Genomic DNA, 21,791 nt, shown 5'->3' on the forward strand with positions numbered 1-21,791 from the left:
TGAGTATTGGCTTTCCATTTCTGCAAAAAAAAAAAAAAAAAAAAAAAACTTGCAATTTTGATTAAGGATTGCTTTGGGTAGTATTGACACCCTAACAATATTAAGTCTCCTTCTGAGCATGGGATGTCTTTCCATTTATTTAGGTCTTCTTTATTTTTTTTCAGCACTGCTTTATAGTTTTTAGCATGCAAGTCTTTCACTTTCACCTCCTTGGTTAAATTTATTCTTATTTTATTCTTTTGGATGTTGTTGTGAATGGAATTGTTTTCTTAATTTTTTAGATCATTCATTGTTGGTTTATAGAAACGCAACTGATTTTTTTTGTGTGTTGATCTTGTAACCTGTGACTTTACCGAATTCACTTATTAGCTTTAGTAGCTTCTTTGTAGATTCTTCAGGATTGAATATCTTCAGTTGAATATTTTTGTATATAAAGAATCATGTCATCTGAGAATAGTTTTACTTCTGCCTTTCCAGTTTGGACACCTTTTATTTATTTTTGTTGCCTAATTTCTCTAGCTAGAAATTCCAGTGCAATGTGAAAGTGAGCATCCTTGTCTTGTTCCTTCATCATGGAGTATGATCTTTGCTGTGGGCTTTCCCATAAATGTTTATTGAGTTATTTCCCTTCTATTCCTAGTTGAATATTTTTTGTCATGAAAGGGTGTTGGATTTTGTCAAATGCCCTTTCTGCATCAATTGAGATGATCATGTGGTTTTCCTCCTTTGTTCTGTTAATGTGGTTTATTACATTACTTGATATTCTTACATTGAATCACCCTCGCATTCCTTGGAGCCCTGGTGGCGCAGTGGTTAAGCACTTGGCTGCTAACCAAAAGGTCGGTGGTTCAAACCCACCACTGGCTTCATAGGAGAACGGTGTGGCAGTCTGCTTCTGTAAAGGTTACATCCTCGGAAACTCTGTGGTGCGGTTTCTGCTCCGTCCTACAGGATTGCGGTGGGTCAGAGTCAGCTGGATGGCACTGGGTTTTGGTTAGTTTGGTTGCATTCTTTGGATAAATACCACTTGATTGAGGTGTATAACCCTTTAAATATACTGTTGGATTTTGTCTGCTTATATTTTGTTGGGGATTTTTTATCAATATTCATAAAGTATATTGGTCTGTAATTTTTTCATTGTATCTTTCTTGGTCTGGCTTTGGTGTCAGGGTAATGTTGGATCATAGAATGAGATGGGAAGTATTGCCTCCTCTTCTATTTTTTGGGATGAATTTAAGAAGGATTAATGTCAGCTCTTCTTTAAATGTTTGGTAGAATTCTCCAGTGATGCCATCTGGTCCCGGACTTTTCTTCGTGGGGAGATTTTTAATTCTTGCTTCCCCCGGTCACTTGGGAGCTCAGAGACCTGCTAAACTGGAGGATTGCCCCTTTTCAGTCCTTCAGGGAGCCCTCAGACAGTTTAAAAGAGACACACAACAATCCACCAAGTGAATGCAAGAAGTCTGTTCTGTGCACTCCAGGATCAGAGAATATTCCCGTCTCTGAGAGCATGGTTTGCATTCTCCCACCCGTTACAGTTACAGCTGCCTAGAAATTGGAAAGGGGGAAGGCCATTGACGGTATAAAGAAAAATTTTTTTTTTTTTACCGTTTACAAGTTGCCTTTTTCTCGATTTCACATTCATCTAGTTGCTACAGCTCTCTGATTACTTTTTAAAGATCTTACAGAGCTGTTTCTTCTGATCTTTGGTTGTTTTCCTTGGTAATAGCATCAGGGAGAAGGAGGCATAGAACTGCTCAGGCTGCCGTCTTCAGGGAGTCTCCTACCCGTTGAATTTTATCGTGAAACTTTATTTGACTAAACTTGGCTTAGAGGTCAGCTTTCTACATTGTACACGTTGGACTGATGGTTAAAGGTAAAATTGTCATGTAACAGGAAACATTGAACCATGACTCAAACAGTCCTTAATTCTAAGTTGAATTTGCCACTCACCAGTGTATCACATTTGGAATTTTTTGTTAAGGGTGAGAATAAGGAGTTGAGACGATGGAAAATGGTCAAAATAAGCATGAACTTTGGAGTCTAGACTGAGCTCTGCTACCAGTTAGCTACAGGCAGTAGCTTAACCTCTTTCAGCCTCAGGCCCCCTATTTCTGTGACTGGAATAATAATAGTACCTGTTTGGATGTTTTGAAGGTGAATGAGGCACTTAAGCACTAGAAGAGGGTTAGACACAGAAGTGGTCAGTTGGTCCTTAGCCATCTTACCTCACTAAATGCCCTCTTGTCTGCCTCTAAGACAAAGATGTTTCTCCAGTGTCAATCCATCTTTATTAGCTTTAACTAATCCTACCAGATAAGTTTTACGTTTCATTTTTCTGATGTTTTGTCATACATTGAAATCATAGAACATAATCAGACCCTAGCTGCTGCTTGTATCAAACCTATCTCACTTTTAATACAAAGTGAAGTTTTAATAAGTGGACCTTTTTTCTTACTAAAAAAAAATTGAATACTTTTGTCATCTCAGGCTCTTGCATAAGAATTTGTCACCTGAAATTTGGCAATTATGCTATTAAACTGTATTACTTGCAGCTACTACTTTATATCTTACTTCATTCCCAAGTGGTTTGGATTCAGCTTACAAAAAAGGTAATTCACTCAGATAAAAATAGCTAGATGAGGAAGCCAGAGCAGAGGGGGAAATGGAAATGATAGAGAAACAAAGTTACCTCAGGGATAGGGGAATACCCAGCAGTGACTGGCATGAGACCCAGCTCTGCCATCTCTAAGTAACTGATGTAGAAGCTTGGATGTTGTAACTTGCAACCACGGGAACCTTTGTTTTGGGATGAAATGAGACTAAAGCAACATTCAGGCCACTGCTGTGTTTTATCAGAAGTGCATAGCTGGAACAGCTGTGAACCAGGGTTTTTCTTTACAACCTTCTCAAACCTGTCAATGAATGGAAGTCACTGGTTTTTCCTTTTTCACCCTTACTCTTCCCCATGTTGCTAAAATGTACTTCTTCCTCCTTCTGTCAAATTAGTGAAGTCAGAAACCTAAGACACAGCCTTTTTTTTTTTTTTTTAATAATATAATATACCATACAATTTACTCTCTCGTAGTCTAGAATTCTGTGACTTTTAGTATATTCAGGGTTGTATATCCATCACTACAATCAATTTTTGAATATTTTCATTAATGTGAAAAGAAGCCCCGTACTCCTTAACTAACACCTCCCAATTCTCTCATCTCTGCAGCCCAAGGCAACTACTAATTTACTTTTTGTCTCTATAGATTTTCCTATTCCCAACATTGCATATAAATGTAATCATTTAATATGTGATCCTTTGCAACTGGCCTCCTCGCCCCGCTTAGCACAGCGTTTTCAAGATTTATCCGTGATGTAGCATATTACCAGTACTTCAGTCTTTTTATAGTTGAATAATACGCTATTTTATGGCTATATCACATTTTGTTAATCCATTCATCAGTTGATGGACATTTGGATCTAACATTCTTGATTCCTTCCTTCCTTCAACTTCCATGTCCAATCCATGTGTAAATAGTGTCCGTTCTACTTCCAAAATATATAGTGTATGTGTCCATTATCTCTTACCACCTCAGCAGCCTCAGATGATCTTCCTTTTTCCAGGCTTGCTTCCCTTGCTTCGAATCCATTTTCCACACTGCGGTAAACCGAACTTTATTACTTCCCTTCTTAAAACACTTTAATATAAAAGAACCCCTTATTGTGCGTTCCATAGCCCTGCGTGAGGATGTTACAAAGTCGGATGCGTTTGAGGAACAGACATACAAATGTGTGCAGAGGTGGCTGGGCATAGGCCAGTCTGGAGTCCTAGGGCCAATGGCTAACCAGAGCATACACATCGCACCCCTGGGCCTTTGAATTCCGAACGTTAAAACAAGACAAACTTGGTCATCCCTGCCCTTCAAGGTTAGGGCTCCACTCCTTAATGTTATGTACTGTCTCACTTCCTGTTTTCTAGACACAATGGTTTTGGAAGGTCTTTCAGTTCCTCACACATGCCAAGCTATTTTCCTCCTCACGTCTTTGCTCAAACTGTCCCCATTGCCTAGATCTCTTCCTCCAACCTGTTAACATGCTATCTCTGCCCCTCCTCGTCACACACTGTCTCCTTCTCAGTTTACTTTTTTTTTTTGTCTTTCTCTCCGGTTAGAATATAGTGTCACTGAGGGCAAGGACGCTGGTTGTCTTACTTTTCTATCTACAGCATTTGGCACAGCAGCTGAAACTCTTCTAATGAGTGAATGATGTATTTTACTTCTTCTATGAAGCAGTAGTCATTTTAATATGTGTTTAAAATGGCTGTTTTCAGTTTGGAGAGTAAATCATAATCTAAGAAAATAAATGATTGTTTCTAACTGAGATTAAGCTGTTTTCATGGATTTCACACTCATCTTGTTAACACGTATTTTCAATGCTGTGTTATCACAAGTGGCTGAAGTACAGTGTTATTGTCGTCGTTAGTTGCTGGGTTGATTCAGACTCATGGTACCCCCATGTGTGCAGAGTAGAACTGCTCAAATATAAGGTAGACTTAGAAATAGCCTGATAAGAGAGAATGTCCGTTTCTTTTTATTACATGTATATCCTGGATATACATGAATACACAGTTTCCTGGATTCTGGGATATGGTTCTTGCCACTCATGCTGTTCCTTACCACAGTCCTTTCTTCACCACAGTTCTTTCTTCCTCCCTCCAGTGCTGCTCATTGACCCCAAAACATGAATCTCAACAAAGGGGTCACTGTGCTTTTTCTCAGTTTAGGCCAAAATACAATGTTTTAGTAAGTTAGAAATAATTTTGTACTCATATTCTGGTCACTTATTGTTGATGGTTGTGTTCCTCATATCCTTCTTGTAATGAAATACCTGAAATGGTAATTGCAGGCTATACCTGCTCCTCAGTTACCAACTGTCTCATTATGTGACATGTGTTTACAACAGTAAAAAGTCTCCTATCTGGCTAGTTGGCGCATCAACATCATAGGTTTGACAGTAACAATTGCCAGGGTGCGAGGCGAGAGGTAACGCTGGCTGTGATGGTTATGGTTATGTGTCAGCTTAGCTGGGCCGTGATTCTCAGTGGTTTGGCAGTTATGTAATGATGTCATTTGCCATTTATGTAGTGAGTTAGTTATCCTTCATTTTGTGATCCTATATGGTCATCCTTCATTTTTACATAATGCCAATTTCACGTAACGACCTGGTCTTTGGAACCTAATCATGTTGATTAGCCAGGAGAGGGTGTATTTTTTAAGCAGTGAAACTCTTTTTTTCAAATGAAGAGAGTTAAAAATGGACCTCTGAGCTCTCCTATCTCCTTATATCTTCGCATAATCTGTAGAACACAGTTGAACCCAGAGATCTAATAGAAAGTTGTCTTATAATTGAGAAACTACAAGAATAGATTCAATAGTGTATTTTGCATTTGTTTCACCATCATCTTTATTTTTAGGTGCTATTTCAAGTGGTTTCAGGCTGGAAGAATCTCCATTTGTTCCCTATGACTTTATGAACAGCAGTACTTCACCAGCCAGTCCTCCGGGTTCAATAGGAGATGGCTGGCCACGTGCCAAATCGCCTAATGGCTCTAGCAGTGTTAATTGGCCGCCAGGTAAAATGCTAACTGCTTCTTTTATGACAGTATGTTTCCATTAAGGTATTCTGACATCTGGACTCAATTAGCTAGTGATTTAGTCCAATTCTGTGTTGTTGGATTGATTTGTGCTAGATCAGAAAGATTGTAGAAGTGACAAATGAGAAGCTGAACATAAAGTCCTGGGCATATGAGTGTATTTGGTGTGTTAGCAGTGCCATTATGCTCCGTACAGTGAAGGCAGGATGGGTCCCATTGACCAGCTTGAAGGATAATATTAAAAAATCTTAATTCATAGAGCCTGTTCATCTCTCTAGGAACTAACTTGACAGTATCTTCAGTTGTATTGGGGAATTATCAGAAAGGCAACTGGCCCGCTTTGTCCTACACAAGTTGCTGTCGCTTTGAGATTTGTCATAAAGCACTTTAAAATGTTTGTGTTTAAAAATAAACGGGAAGAGATGATTTCAGTTATATAAACTTTCAGGGTACATTATTCATAAAGAACAGTTTATATTGTACTAGCTGTGTTACTGAACCAGACTCTTGGGATTTTAGTATAAGTTGGAAAATATTTGAGAGTTGCATAGCTTTAAGAAAAAAGTTCTGCATATTTAATAATGCATTTTGAAATGATAATTAAGCTTTGAACTAATTTAAAATTTTTCTTTCCAGAATTTCGCCCTGGTGAACCATGGAAAGGTTATCCAAACATTGACCCCGAAACTGACCCTTACGTCACTCCTGGCAGTGTCATAAACAATCTTTCAATTAATACTGTGCGGGAAGTTGACCACCTCAGGGACAGGAACAGTGGTATGTAGGAGGGCACAAGGCGGAATTCTGGATATTTAAGAATGTCTCAAAGCAGGTGTGAAACTTTCAGCAGCAGAAGTCACACCAGCATTACAGAGCATGTCACACCCAAAGGAATCATGAAAATGAAAACAGAATTCTCCTTAATTTTCCCATAGTTGATTCTTTAATATGGCCATTTTTAAAATCATGAGGCTTTATTGTCTTATCATTGGATGTGGTAACAGTTAATACAAAGGACCAGTAGCATTTGTTTTCCATTAATCATGTTTATAAACTCTGGATACTGAAGGCCTTTGATCTGGAGTGGCAATTAGGCTTTCTTTGTCTCCCAAAGTATAAAAAGAAGACCAATCAATGTAAGGGTCGCTGCAGTCCAGATGCACTTTTAACGTAAAAATTTAATTTAAAGAAAATCCTCATATTTTCTACCACATGGTTATTTTTCACCATAAATATTTGCATGCATGATTGTGCACTAGAGAAAGGTAAATGAAGTGAATGAAAATCTTTTCTTGGTTTCTGTGACACATATCCTTTCATCTCTCTCTTTAAATAGTTGATAAAGAAATTGTGACACAGCATATTAAATATATTATCTGTTAAACAAGTGTTTGCCACGTCACAGTGGTAAGAAAAGAATCCTCCTCATTCTCAAACGGCCAGATTTAACAGGCAGCTGATGGAAGTCATCGAGGTGCTAATTTCCCAGGAGAAAAGGGGGTCAGGGCCAACTGATAATGGAAGAACCCGATGGCTTGCAGGCACAAGGGTTTTATCTTGTTTTTTTTTTTAAAGGAGGTACTGGTAGACCTGTCAGAGAGAAAGGAAGGAAACAGGACCCTGCTGCCTCTTCTTTTCCTTGACCCAGGGTGAACTGGGGAAGAAAGACAAGACGCCACACTGGCCAGGGATGCCCCACTAGAGCTCCATTTCAGACAAAAACAGACATCTTATGTGGCATGATAGCAAGTTACTCACTTCACCAGATCATTATTTTGTTTCTTTCCTTTGTAATGCTCTAATTTGAAGTGGATGTTTATTTGAAGACCTCCAGTTTTTAGCTGATTTTAAAGATAGTGAATAGGATTTGTTCTTAAAGTCTTTGATTCTGTATCTGCAGCCTTAGTGTGGGCCAGACTATTCCTTTCTTGCCTCAAGGTGGCACCAGTTTATTTCATATTTAACTTGATTGTGGCATGTGATTGTGCCCTACTGGGACGGAAAAGCTACAAGTTGGGAGGTGTTTCTGACAGACAGGAAGTGTAAACCAGTAGCTACCATCTCACCTGATGTGATTGAAACCGGTAGCTGATTAATTGAAGAGGTCAGTTGTAGGAGGGAATCATAGTAAATTATACATCATGTCCTGAGCATTTAATTTTAACTTCAATGTATATTAATTTGCCAGTATTTTGATATAAGTCATGGCCTTTTCTTTGGAGTATTAATCAGGTGATTGGTGTTGCCTAGTGTCTTTCTTGCATAAAGTAAAACCGTAATACAATGTCTCTATCAGTTTCAATTTCTTTAAAGTAGAAAGGAACTTAAAGGTATATTTGGGAAGCAGTCTAAGGGTAAAATCCTTCCAGATCTTTGGTTTTTCCTTCATATTTGTTATAACTACCCATCCTGTGCCTAATTGATACCAGATTTTTTTCAATAAAATATTTCTGTAATCTTCAGCTTAGTGTCCATGTATGCACCTCTTTTTACTTGAGTATTGAGTGATTTTCCGTATAGAGAGCGTCTAATGTGGTGAGAGATGAAAGAGATGCTGTTATTCTGCCTCTAGAATAGATTATACCTCCTTGCAATGAGGTACATGGGGGCTGAGAGTCTGGTGAAGTCCGTCAGAGAAGGACTTTGAGCAGTAAGGGGCAGATGGCGAGCAGGGGTTAGTAGACGGGACAGTTTTAGAGTGGTAACAGTATGGCTTGCGAGTCCAGTGTCTGGAATTTTAGCCCAGATTATTCCACTAACTGTGACCCTGGGCCATTGCTTCCTGATCTAAAAATGTAGGAGTTGGGTAAGATCTTGAAGATCCCTTGTGGCTCTGAAATGGTTTAATTCCATGAGGTAAAAGAGAAATGCTGAAAAGGAAATCCACCTCTTCGGAAGGGTTGCCCTCTATTCTCTTCTGCCAGCCCAGGTTAGTAGAGTACTTTTCTACCGCTTCATGTCCACACACACACTCTTGGTTGTATTTCCTCTCACCTCATTCCAGATTAGTGGTAGAGTGTGAGCTGTCTGGTGTGGGTGTCCAGGGGCGTGCCTGGCAGGCTTCCGAGGTGCTCTGAATCTCTGAGCCTCACCATTCTAGGCTTGCTGCCTTATAAGCATTCACTCTCTTTCTAGCCCTCACTTGCACCAGTCAACTCTTGTCATAGGAAGTTCCCTGGGAGAAACTTCTCTGGGCTAACCTGGGGTCTGTGAAGAACAGTGAGTCAAAGCTACCCATGGGAGTATTTTATTGCTGTCTGTCTGGGGTGGCACATAGCCTAGAGGGAAGTGCAGCTTTATCAGAAGGAGCTTCAGGGAAGGTAGGTCTGAGGCAGCCCTCCAGCAGTAAGAATGTGTTCATTAGTATTACAGCAGATGATTGTATCTCTTTAGTGCTTTTCTGAATAGCCTAGACATCAAGTATATTTCAGAGACACATTTGATCAGTGCAGGCTGGTGTGTGTATTGTTGCATATCATTGTCTTAGCTCAGGTCCCGCCATTTCTTACATAGAGCCTCCTCCCTGTTGCCCAAATGATTTTTTCCTACACACAGATGTGATTATGACATTTCCCTGCTTGAAAACAGCTTCTTACTGGCTCCAGGATGAAATACAAAGTTAAAGTAACTTAGACCAACCCTTATAGTCCGACTCCCTTCCATCTTCTAGTCTCTTTCTGCCCCGTTCTTTCTTTCTTCCCCATGTCCTATTGATCTTCCTTGCATCCTTCTCTCCAACCACACCTTGCTGTTTCTCTAAAACACTGTAACCTTCAAGCAAGGGCCAAACTTGGTCATGTTCCTGTTGACTGCTATACTTAGCATGATACCTAGTATCTTAGAGATACTTTCTTTCTGCTTCATTGAATGAGTCAGAGAGCGAGAGACCATCTGGGAAAGGCTAATTCAGGTGAAAGGAACCAAACAAAATTATGAGTAGCTGTTACATGTTTGTGAAACAGTGAAAAACCCAGACTGCAGGGCAGCCTGGGAAAATTAGGAAATTATAGAAGGTTCTGAAAGTCAAGAGAGGAGTTTAGATTTAATATTAAAGGAAGTAAGAAACCACTGAAGATTCTGAGTTGGAAGAATCAACATTTAAAGTGGGTAATCTGCGCGTGGTGGGCAAAATGGATTTGAGTGGGAAACCAGTTAGGGAGTGGTCGTAGTGATCCAGGTAAGGGTCAATTCTGGAGCTAAGCTAGAGTAATGATCAAGTTGATTTAAAAAAAAAAAAAAGAAATGGGAAGAAATAGTAGGTCTTGGAGACTGGATATGGGTCTTGATGGAGAAGGATGAAGACCTAGTAGACCTAGGAGAGCCAGGGGTTGTCACTTATCTCTGTTGCTACAGCTAGTTGTTAGAGTATATTCTCATGGAGAGTTGTAGGAAAACAGGGAGCCATGGTAAAAACAGTTAGCAAGCTATCTCTGAGCATGCTTTTGAAGGCAGGAAGGAAGGTGCAGTCTTCGGTACAGTCTGTTTCCCTCATTGTACCTGTTTCCTTTTTCTTGTGGCATGCTGTTAAGTTTCACCTTCGTTCGATGTTTTTGCTTATTTTTAAATGCCGTGTCCTTGGTTCTGGTGCATGACTAATTGGACTCTTCCCCCATGTAGGGTCATCCTCATCCTTGAACACCACGCTGCCTTCAACTAGTGCCTGGTCATCCATTCGTGCCTCCAACTACAACGTTCCCCTCAGCAGTACAGCACAAAGCACTTCAGGTGGGTCACACCCTGACCTTGCCAAGGTCCATCTCAGAAGAAGGAAGGAATTTAGTTACAACCAGTGGCTGTGGATTCTTTTTTATTCCCTCTTTTTTGGGGGAAGTTGAGAGAATATATTTGTGAGGCCTTTTAACACCATTGTCCCTTTTTGCACTTAGCAGTCATCTACTAAAATAATCAGTTTTCACCAAAGTGCTTTCTCTGATCTGAGAGCCATTTCAGGCCTGTAATTAAATTTAATCGCTCAAAGCAGTTCTCATATTATCCGTGATGAAGGACCTTTTTGTAAAAAATATTTCAACCCTCACAGACTGATACATTTGTAAAATAAAGCAAACATGAATTTTGAACGGCTAGCACAATAATTACCGTATTTTTAACACAAATAACACGCACCTTCTACATTTGTTTGCCAACTGCACCCTCCCCCTGCGAGGTATTTTCATAAGCACACTATGCTAATTTTTTTTTACAGCAACATGTAAAAAACAAAAAAATTGGCATAGTGGCGCTTTTGAAAATAACCCTGAGGGTGGAAGGTGCAGTTGGCATACAAGCGTAGAAGGCACGCGTTATTTGTGTAAAAATACGGTACACACTTGAGAATTATGGCAATGTCAAATTACTGCCAAAGTTCATAGCTGCTTACTCTGAATTTTTACACTCATTTTGTCACAGAGTAGCAGTGGACAGTGTGTTGTGGCCAGTCCACAACCACACTTTGAATGGCACTGACCTAAAGGACATGCACTTTGTGAGACAGTGAAAAATAAATGGACGATGATGGAAGTATAAAATCTCCCATCCTTTTCTGTTCCCCTCATGTTTTTCAGCATTATTTTTGACTTAGTTTACTGTGTTCCTGATCTCTGCACACCCCCTAAATTACTCCCCTTATTTATGAGGCAACCCCATATCAGGGGAAAAAAAAAATTTTTTTTTAAGCCAGATGGACTAGGTTTCAGTCTTGGCTCTCCATTTAATAGGCCCCATAGGCAAGTCACTTAACCTCTCGGATCCTCAGTAAATTGTGTGGCGCAGAAATACTGCATGGCAGGAGCCTAGCAGCCCAGCAGGTGGCACCAAGGAGGCACCTGGCCAATATCTGCTGGGGTCACACCTTGAGTCAGGTCAACTTTTGTAGGCTTTTTTTCCCCTCCATGATTAAGCAACAAAGTTCTAAAATCTCTTCAGTGACTTACGTGACTGTGCTGAGTGACTCAAGTATGGTTATTAAGGTAAGGAGTTAACTGCTGTTGTAGAGCACTTCAAAGCAGTGGTTTTTGTGTGATTTCAATGAGAATTTTGGGCACTGGATTAAGAATCTTAGGTCGTAAAACTGTAAATAGCGGACAAGTGGTCTGAGTGTTTTTGGCAGGGAGGATGTTTCCTTTTGATTTTCTGTTTTTCTTTGCAGTTTAGCTTGATTTGGGGGTTTTTAATTATGTTTCTTTTTGCTTGTTTTTCTGTTAGTGGGTGGATGGATGTTATCATTATTTAAATTTTCTGTTTTCTGAAAACATTCTCTCCCCCCAACCCCAAACTCTTCTTTCCTTTGAGTAGCCAGAAATAGTGATTCCAAATTGACATGGTCTCCTGGTTCAGTTACAAACACCTCTCTGGCTCATGAACTGTGGAAGGTCCCTTTGCCACCTAAAAACATCACTGCTCCGTCCCGCCCACCTCCGGGACTGACTGGTCAGAAGCCACCCTTGTCTACATGGGATAATTCTCCCATTCGTGTAGGTGGAGGATGGGGAAATTCTGATGCCAGATATACCCCAGGTAAGATGAAATACATGGATGATTTCATATGGTTTATTTGCTGAATTAACCGGTGCCAACAGTCTAGTTTAACAAAGACCTAAAGAGTAGGTGATGACATTATCCTCAGTGAAGCGGAATGAGCGCGCAAGGGACCATATGCATTGTTATCTTCTGCAGTTTCCGTGTGTTTGAGTCTTAACCCGGTTTACTTAAGCACATTTACCCAAAGATTACAACATTCATTGATAGAGTTAACAGAATGGGGATCTCCTTATTCTTCTCCTTTCTTTCAAGAAGTTCCTCAAGAGTAGATACTGAAATCTGTAGTAACTTCCTACTCATAGCAGGCTTGCAGAATAACACCATGTCACACAGAGTGAAAAAAAAACCTGTTGCCATCAAGTCACTTCTGACTTACGGTGACCCCGTTTGTTAGAGAGTAGAACTGAGCTCCATAGGGTTTTCTTGGTTGTGGTCTTTAGAGAAGCAGATCAGGCCTTTGTTCTGCAGCACCACTGGGTGGGTTTGAACTGCCAATCTTTAGGTTAGTGGTCAGGTGCAAACCATTTGTGCCACCCAGCAGAAGGTGTTATTTGGCAAGGCTGGGGAAGGTAGGAGCAGCCCATCTGGGTCTTGAAGAGTGGGGCTTGTTGGGGTGATAACTTCACCTATACTTGGGATGCACATATAGCTTATTATTTAAACAGAAACATTTGAGAGTGAAAGTGGGTGCCACTGATCATACAGGGCCAACAGGCATAAGCCAGACTGGCCCAGGAAAACAGGACAAATATTCCTCTGTCTGTACTCAGTCTGTAAATGCCTGGTGCTGGGTTTGCACTGGCATCGTGTTCTTCTGCTCCCTTCTACCAGTTCTACTAGAAAATATGGTCTTATTCCTTCACTCTACCTTAAAACCTACCAAACATTCGTCTCCAAGCTGAAAATGGGTAAGAAAACCTCACTAACATTTTGTGATCTAATTTGTCATTTCTGATCTTTAGACAGGTGATTGGTGGCAATAAAATTTACTGAGTTTTTTGGGTTGAAAGTTTTAATTAAGTGAAAAGAATACCTGAGTCCTTCTCAAACTGTTAAATGCAAAGGCATGTCAGTGGTATCATGCGTAAGTGGTTCGTTCTGGTCACAGACATCTTCAGTGAGGGGAGATGAGAAAAGTTGGCAAGAGCTTAGGAGCCCACACTCTGGGTAGACAAGGAGGGCTGGTGGAGTTGAGTGGGATCTGCAAACCTGTAAGAGTACACAAAGCAGAGGGAGCAGCATGTGCCAAGACTCAGAACTAAGGAGGCTCAAGTGTCCCCTGCTAGAATTATTAGAGGATGGGGAGGTGGGGGGAGGCCAAGGTTCAGTGAGAAAGAGACTAGGCATGCGCCATGTTATGGGACAATCTCCCTGAACCACAGGAAAGTATCTGGATCAGGGCTTCAAACTGGTCCATTCAGGTTGGAACCCTTGCTGAGAATTTGCATTTCTAACAGGTTCCCAGAAAGTTATACAAAGAATCACTTAGGAATCTTGTAAAAAGTAGATTCTGGTTCAGTATATTTGGAGTAGAGATGCAAATTCTCAGCAGGGGTTCAAACTGGACCAAACCAGTTCCAAGCCCTGGTTTGGCTGCTTTTCTTAGGACTAAGTTGCCTTTAAAGTGGTTGCAGAAAGGGGAGTGACTTGATCATGTTTCCAAGCTCCAGCAGCTGGGAGGAGAGTAGAGGGGGTGGGAGGCGCAGCAGGAGGGCCAGATGAAAAATTCTTGGAGTAGCCCAGACCAAAAATGAGACACCAGATGCTCCGTTAGCCCAGAACTGAAACCAGTCCCAAAGCTCACTTTTCAGACAAAGACTAGACAGGACTCATCTGGAAAGGAGGAGCGTGCTGTCACATTGTAGGATTGCAACTAATGTCACAAAACAATATGTTGCATGCATTTTTGTATGAGAAATTGACTTGAGCTGTAAACTTTCACCTAAAGCACAATTTAAAAAGGAAGAAAAAAAAAATGGTCTGGGCGATTTCAAGTTTTTAAAACAAATCCCCTTAAAACTTGATGCCTTGTGGAACACATGCACAAAGTAATAAAACTGTCTGTTGTGTCAGGTACCTCAGATGATCACAAGCTGAGATCTTTCCCTATTTGGAGATAGTTTTAGATCTTTCCCCATTTGGAGATAGTTTTAGCTTATAAATGAGACGATTCCAGAAGGGTATGGCCTTTAGTGGCTTACTACCCTGCCCTGCTGTGTGATTAGCTGGGAGTCTTGCTGAGCCTGCTCTCCCCAAGGCAGAGCCACCTGTCCCAGGGGTTAGCACCTGGATCAGGGTGGGATGAGCCCATTCTGGGTCTAGGGAGAGGGTGTCCCATGTAGAAGTGCAAGTGAGTAGTCAAGGAAGCGAAGGAAGCCAGGTGTCAGGTGATCCTGCTGAAGAACTAATTTGACTGGAGTGTGTTTGTCCACAGGCTTGGAAACCTGACTCATCCTTTTCTCTCCTTGTTTCACAGGTTCCAGCTGGGGTGAGAGCAGCTCAGGGAGAATAACTAATTGGCTTGTTCTGAAAAACCTCACACCTCAGGTAAGAATACCAGGTACCCGGGTTTGTAGGGATACACCAGGGCAGGACCAAAGGTTTTCAGTCTTGTGTGAGTTTGGTCTCTAGATGTCTCGGGAAGGCTGGGGTCTGACCCAGTGGTTACCTGTTACCCACTGAGTGCGTAAGGGTAACCTAGGAAGCTGGCCAGAAATACAGATCCCTAGGCCTCACCTCAGAGACCTATCTCCTAGGTCTGGTCTAGGATCCGGGAATCTGCATTTTTATAAAGGCATGGGTATGGTCTTTAGACCATGTTGTGAAACTCTGGTCTGCTCTTTTGGATTTTTCTTAGCCTTGGACCCTCCCCACCCACAACCTCTGGAGGCCACCCCCTTTCCCCCCAGGGAGCGGTACCTTGCAGCAGGGGCAGTGCTAAGGAACTGAGGGCCTGGGGACTGTCCAGGAGTCTAGAGGCTTCAGAGCCTTGGCCCTGGGACCAGGGGAGGTGAGGAGCACCTTGCAGCAAGAACCAGTGACGAATGGTGTCGGAAGGACCTTGGGGAAGGGAGATAGGAGCAACATCCCAGCCTGGGACAACCTCCCTGGCTGGTCATGTGATTGACTGTTCTTCACCCTCCGTCTCCTAGATTGATGGCTCAACTCTGCGTACTCTGTGCATGCAACATGGCCCACTGATAACATTCCACCTGAACCTCCCACATGGAAATGCTTTGGTCCGTTACAGTTCAAAAGAAGAGGTAGTGAAGGCACAAAAGTCTCTGCACATGTAAGTTGGCCATTCTGCTCTTGACAACTTGAAAATGCCCCCACAATTTTTAGTTCAGGGCTCCCTCGGTTGTGGGAAGTGCATGTGTGAGCACATAGCTGGTGACACTGTGCCTGGTTCTGTGCCCGCAAATGGGGGTCCTGCCGTGAAAGCACGTTGCCAGCAGCTACAGTCCCACTGCATCCAGGGTTCCAAGATCAGTACTCACGAGGGGGAGTGTTACACCTGCTCAGGATGGCCCTAGAAAGTTCCTTAGATTGCCCATGGAAGATGAAAAACATCATCTTGGGACCCCACAATTTCGTGCATGGAAGCGGTTCCCTCTGGGCACAGCAGGCAGGGCCCACGAGAGCTCCAGGTACATGTGCGCCCTCTGAAGGGCAGGCACGCTGGCTAAATGGTGCCTTCCCTCTTTCTCCCCATTCCTCTCTTCCCGCCACTCCCCACCACTTTTGAATTAAGCAGACCCTTCCAGTCTGCCAAGTCTTCACCATGCTTGTTTGTGTCTCCCCTCTCCAGGTGTGTATTGGGGAACACTACTATTCTTGCTGAGTTTGCCAGTGAAGAGGAGATCAGTCGTTTCTTTGCACAAAGTCAGTCTCTGACCCCTTCTCCCGGCTGGCAGTCTCTCGGGTCCAGCCAGAGCCGGCTGGGCTCCCTCGACTGTTCCCACTCGTTCTCCAGCCGGACGGATCTCAATCACTGGAATGGTGCTGGGCTGTCGGGAACTAACTGTGGAGACCTTCATGGCACTTCACTCTGGGGGACCCCACATTATTCCACAAGCCTGTGGGGTCCTCCAAGCAGCAGCGACCCACGGGGAATTAGCAGCCCGTCCCCCATTAATGCTTTTCTTTCTGTTGACCACCTGGGTGGGGGTGGAGAGTCCATGTAACAGTGTAGATGTCGACTCACAAACTGTGACCTCAAGACGCGAAAGAAAGGAGCACTAAGTTGGGCTCGCAGCCTGCAGCCAGGGGCCACCTGTGGGAACAGCTATTCTCTGCACATTTTCCACTTTGTTTTCCCCAAAACATATCAGTTTGAATACTTGAATCATGCAGGCCAATATTATAATGTGAAAAGGTATCTATTTACACTCCCAAATAGCGCCATACATGCTAAACCATAGAGAATGAGCTCCCTTGTGTATCTTCATCATGTTTAGCTTTTGGAATCTTCCCCCCCCCCTTCTCTATCTCCCCCCCCTTTTTTTTGTTTTAATTTTTTGCAAAACCATTTTTTGGGCTGATAATGTATGAGCTTTTCACTTTGCACTGAATGGTGTTCTCTCCGGCTAACCGGCAGTGTGGGGGGGGCAGCTGTTCCAGTGTAAATGTTTACTCAAGGACGTTCTTCAAAGGTGTGCGCTCTCTACTATGCCTTGATGTCTGCCTACCTTATTGTGGTATTGTGGAGTTTAAAAGATCAAGTTATGATACTGACTTAGGATTATTAATGAAAGTATTGCACCAGTTCTTTCATGATGTAAAACTAAAGAATTTCGCTCTGCAGTTTGAAAAACTGTGGCCACAGCTGTGACTTGCAGCCCACCTGCCACCCAGGACGGGCCCTGCACTTTGAATAGGCTTTCCATTTTGTTTTGAAGGTTCCCATGTTGAACCTTCTTGTTTACAGATGTTTTTGTTTGTTTTTTGAGAAAAAAAAAAAAAATGTTTACTCTTTCATCATTTAAAAAAAAAATTTAAAAGACAAAAAAAAAAAAAAAGGAGGATGATTTAAAAGATGCTTTCTATCTCTGGGAAAAAGGCGCAGCATTTGGCCATGTTCTTTTGTTTTTCTATTCCTGTCCTAAATCAAAGAGCATGGTTCTCAGGAAAACCAGTTCCCCAGTTAATAATAACAAAATAAAACAAAAAAAAAATAAAATAAAATAACTCCTTGTAGTTTCTTATAGGAATAAAAGAAAAACCCCAACTTTTAGCACTGATACTACGTATTGCCCTGTTAAAGAATTTTCTCTGCCAAAAAAAGAAAAACGCTTAAAGCTGGAGTTTGACATTCTGCTTTCAGACGCTGTCTTTTTATTAGTGAGTGATGATGGTTTGCTAATAATCAATAGGTAATAATTGTTTTTTGTAATCCCATCAAGTGGCTCTCTATGTTTCTGCTCTCTTGTGACTGTGTTAATGTTTAACTGTTGTACCTTAAAGCCGAGATCAGTAACTATGCATACTGTAACCAAGGTATTGGGCTTACAGAGTCGTTTGTTGTATAAAGAAAAAATTTTAAATGTTGTTGCAAAACTTAACGAGTTACACCATTTTTAAAATTTCTTTCTCCCCTCCCCCCTTTTCGTTTTGCCCACAAATGGTATTATAATGCTTGCTTAGTCAAAGAAGAGACTAAACAAGGGTAAAAATTTTAACAGCGCAGATTTGCCATCATTTCATTGCCTTGATTCTAACTGTTTGTGTCCTAAGATGCAAAAGAAGTCAGTGGCTTTTAACTGTTTACAAATAGAATGTGATTGTAAAATGTACAGTTTGGTTGTGTTTGAATTATGAAATTTCAGATATAATAAACCATGACTTTTTGGCTGCTCAACATTAATTGTCTCTTTTTTGTGAATTTATTTGTAGGCTCTTTTTTATAATGACAGTTTCAAAGTTGCCATGTATGAGGGTTCTCATAAAGCAACCAATTCAAAAATCTAAGCAAATATTTGAACATTTTATCTGAACTTATCCACAACTTCACCCTGAAATAATGTGAGAACAATGGGAAACTGTAGCTTGCTCCTTCCTACCCTCTTTGAGCATCTTTGGGATCTTGTTGCTCAAAACTCTTCTGTGACTTCATCTTCCCCACCATTTGTGCCCATCTCAAGCCTCAGCAAGAGATCGTTTGGAACATGAAGCTTAATGACTTGACAAGTGTACTAGTGTTAAACTCTCATACCTCTGTTACAAAACGAGAAATGCCACAACCTGGACTGGCCTTTTCTTCCCCTTCTCGGCCCTCACTTCTCACCGCAGGAGCTCTGGGGCAAAACCTGTGTATGTATTTCCGTGTATGACTACAAATCACGTTCCACCTTGCCAGGTGTAAGCTACTATTGTTGGACACCTTCATAGAAGCAAACGTTGTTCAATGCATTCAGTGTATATTGACTTCCATACTGGTTTTTCCAAAAACCAAAGGTAGCTTTGAAAAACCATGTCTGGAATTGTTTGGAACGTTAAGCTGATTGACCTTTTGGGGCTTTGAGTAGTATATAATTGACTTCATAAACTGCGTTAATTGTATTGTTAAAGTGTTTGGGAGTTTTTTGCGCTTGTTATGTGGAAATAAAGTGTTTGATTTAAAAAAAATTAAAAAGTGATTTTGGTTTTTGCCTAGTCCTTAAGTAAAACTGCTCTATTACCTAAGCCACTGTATTAAGTATTTCTTCACCTGTCGCAAACTGCCAGTGCCTTGGTCTAAGCCATCATCTCCCACAGACCGCTTCTAACGATGTCGTTCCCCTGACTTAATACCCTCAGGACTCTCACCGCCTACAGGATTTGGCCTAAACTTTTGAACATGGCCAGTTCTACATTTCCAAATATACCTAACGGGCGTCACAGCTCCTGCTGCCATGGGGACATACTCTGGGCTCTGGACATCCTGAGTTACTCTGCGTTCCAGGCTCTGCTCTCCTCCCCCGTGGGCCTGCCCTGCACTCCCTTAATCTCAGAGACAAGAGATGGCATCATCGAGGACAGCTCCTCTGTGCCCTCTTATCCCCATCAAGAGTGGACACCCCCTCCCATTGCTGCTAGCTACAGAAACGTGATCCTGTCTCTATCTCCTGGTACTGTGCTAGGCCACCAGATGACAAGCTCTTGCTCATCTCTGTAATCCACGTTGTCGGACATATTTGGAAGGAATATAGCTGTCCCCTGCTGACATCTGAGGACCAAAGATTGTGGTCAGGCCACATTGTTCAATTGTGAGGGTGAATGAACCAGGGAGTGAAGCTAAAATGGAGTTTGAACAGTGTGAGGATAGGGGTTGAGATGAAGGGAGATTTGAATGAGGCTGAGGGATGACAGATTGAGGCCACACTGAGCAAGTTGGCATAATGGTTGTCCCTCTTCTCCAAAGTTCAGGAGACCTTTTCCTGCTGATGCTTTGAGAGTGGATGTGAGCGGAGGGCTCTCTAGAGCCAGAACTGGAATCCAAATGAACCTTGAGGGCCCGTTACAGAGACTGGTCTTATGCCCTGGGGAAGTTACCTCTGAGTGGGCATATTTGCAAGGTCATGGAGGGGGTGGGGAGTAACAGTAAAAGTATGTTTAGGGCTGCACATGCCAAGGGGCGGGGAGTAACAGTAAAAGTATGTTTAGGGCTGCACATGGCAAGTGCCTTTCGTACTTCATCTCACCTAACTTTCAGAGCATCCCAGCCTGGTCCTAGAACAGAACAGAAAAGCCCTAGCACAGTTTCTCCAGTTGTCCACCAACGTATCCCTAAAGTAGGGGATCTGAGGGTAGAATTCTAGCTTTGCCTTCTTGGTTAAAACTGCACATGAACGTTGCATTCTACTCATCTACTTGTTTTAATCTAAAAATGATATTAAAAAAAAAAATGAATTGTCGCCTTTTTTAAAAAAAAATCTGATGCTTTGGAAAGACGAGCACGGTCAGGACACACATTCTCCATTGTAAGAACAAGAACATTTGGGTGTCCCTGGCCTTTGGAGAATGGTGATTTCCCCATTCACTGATCCCAGCCTTGAGTTCACAGGCCCTGTCTGACCCTGTCCTGGCTATGTTGACCCAGTTGGTAGGAAAGCCTCCCAACCTGCTGGAGGCAGCAGCCCCTGACTACAGGAGGCGCCAGCTTGGTTAGTGAGAAGCTGTACCCACATTACCAGCCAACTTCTAGGACAGGAAAAACTTAATGATCCCGGATGTAAGCAGTCTACAGACCCCCAAGTGTGGCGCTTGGGCCTCCACTAAAGTACTGTCATATTCCTGAACCACCTGGGTTTTAATTGACTAGTTTTTTTTTCCTTTATTAAATCAATTTCTTTACAAAGGGAAGTTGGTGCCATTATCATATACAAAGAAAACCAGTATCGCTTGCCATATGTAGAAGAGAAATAAATGTGTGCACACGCACACACACGCACACAAAAAAATCTGGGTAGAGACCTGTCAAAGTTAAAGACGGAGATTGGGAAGTGTTTAGAAAGTGCTAAAGAGGTGTTAAAGGCATGCAACCACCACTTGGGGACTTCCTGCCTGGGGTAGTCAGAGGGACTGCAAAGGGAGAGGTTTAATTTGTGTGACCTAACCAGTTAACCGGTTTCTGTCCAGTTGATCCCGACTCATAGCGACCCCATAGGACAGAGTGGAGCTGCCCCATAGGGTTTCCAAGCCTGTAATCTTTACGGAAGCAGTCTGCCACATCTTTCTCCCACGGAGTGGCTGGTTAGCAGCCAAGCGCTTAACCATTACGCCACTGTTACCTAGTGTTTGTTACTGAATCTGTAATTGACCTAAAAAGCCATGTCAGGTCACCCCTACCCCAGGGGACAGGGCCTGCACATTAGAAATCAGTCTTCCAGGAGAGCTGCAGGTGTGTGCAGAGGACGAAGGTCAGCTCCTAAATGAATGAATCCTCTGCTTTAAGGTGGGGTGGGGTGGGGGAAGCAGTTGCTGAGAGCTGATTTCCACTCATGCGCCCCCGTGTTATCAGGGTAGAACCACAGGGTTTTCAATGGCTGAGATTTTTCAGAAGTAGATCGCCAGGCTTTTCTTCTGAGGCACCTATGGGCGGGTTCAAACTCCAAATATTTCAGGTAGCAGCCGGTCATGTTAACCATTTGCACCACTCAAGGACTCCATTCCTTATCTACAATTCTAAAACCCCCAAAGCTCTGAAAACCAAATGTCCTTTCTGTAAGTCTGTGGCAAACCGTTTTGGTGCAATACTGACTGGAACTGACTTGAGGCTCTTGACAGTCCTCATTTACAGTGTGAACGTTCTTTGTTTCACTGCAGAAATATTGATGCATTCGGTTATGAGAAATTGTTCCAGACCCCACTGGAGTATGACATAAGACTCAGTGAGAATATCAATAGCGCCTTTATCAACGACAGTAGTAACAAGGGCATTACCTTTATAAAATGGAGGAGAAACCCTGAGGTCTTTCAGAACTGGCCCCAAGGATGTGGGATAAGGGTAAAGCCAACCTCGCAGGGTGGCAATACGTGCATGAACTGAGGCAATGCTCGGTTCAAAGTGGCCATTGTCACCATCAGGGAGTTTGTGTAAGGGGGGCAGAAGCTCCTGTCCTGAAGA

General features: G+C 42.3%; 1 protein-coding gene across 19 annotated transcripts in view; it reads left to right on the top strand.

Annotated features, from left to right (window-relative positions):
• Positions 1–18,046, top strand: part of TNRC6A (trinucleotide repeat containing adaptor 6A) — a 236,294-nt gene extending 218,248 nt beyond the window's left edge. For all 19 annotated transcript variants that reach the window (XM_023558847.2, XM_023558846.2, XM_064295709.1 and 16 more), the window contains 7 exons: positions 5,468–5,626; positions 6,284–6,424; positions 10,265–10,372; positions 11,939–12,160; positions 14,661–14,731; positions 15,337–15,476; positions 15,996–18,046. In XM_023558847.2, the coding sequence (XP_023414615.2) occupies positions 5,468–5,626; positions 6,284–6,424; positions 10,265–10,372; positions 11,939–12,160; positions 14,661–14,731; positions 15,337–15,476; positions 15,996–16,371 (1,217 nt within the window). In that variant the 3' untranslated portion in view covers positions 16,372–18,046. The remainder of the gene's footprint in view (positions 1–5,467; positions 5,627–6,283; positions 6,425–10,264; positions 10,373–11,938; positions 12,161–14,660; positions 14,732–15,336; positions 15,477–15,995) is intronic.
• Positions 18,047–21,791: the final 3,745 nt, after the last annotated feature.

This window comes from Loxodonta africana, chromosome 12, assembly GCF_030014295.1.
Source record: "Loxodonta africana isolate mLoxAfr1 chromosome 12, mLoxAfr1.hap2, whole genome shotgun sequence".
NCBI classification, from domain to species: Eukaryota; Metazoa; Chordata; class Mammalia; order Proboscidea; family Elephantidae; genus Loxodonta; species Loxodonta africana.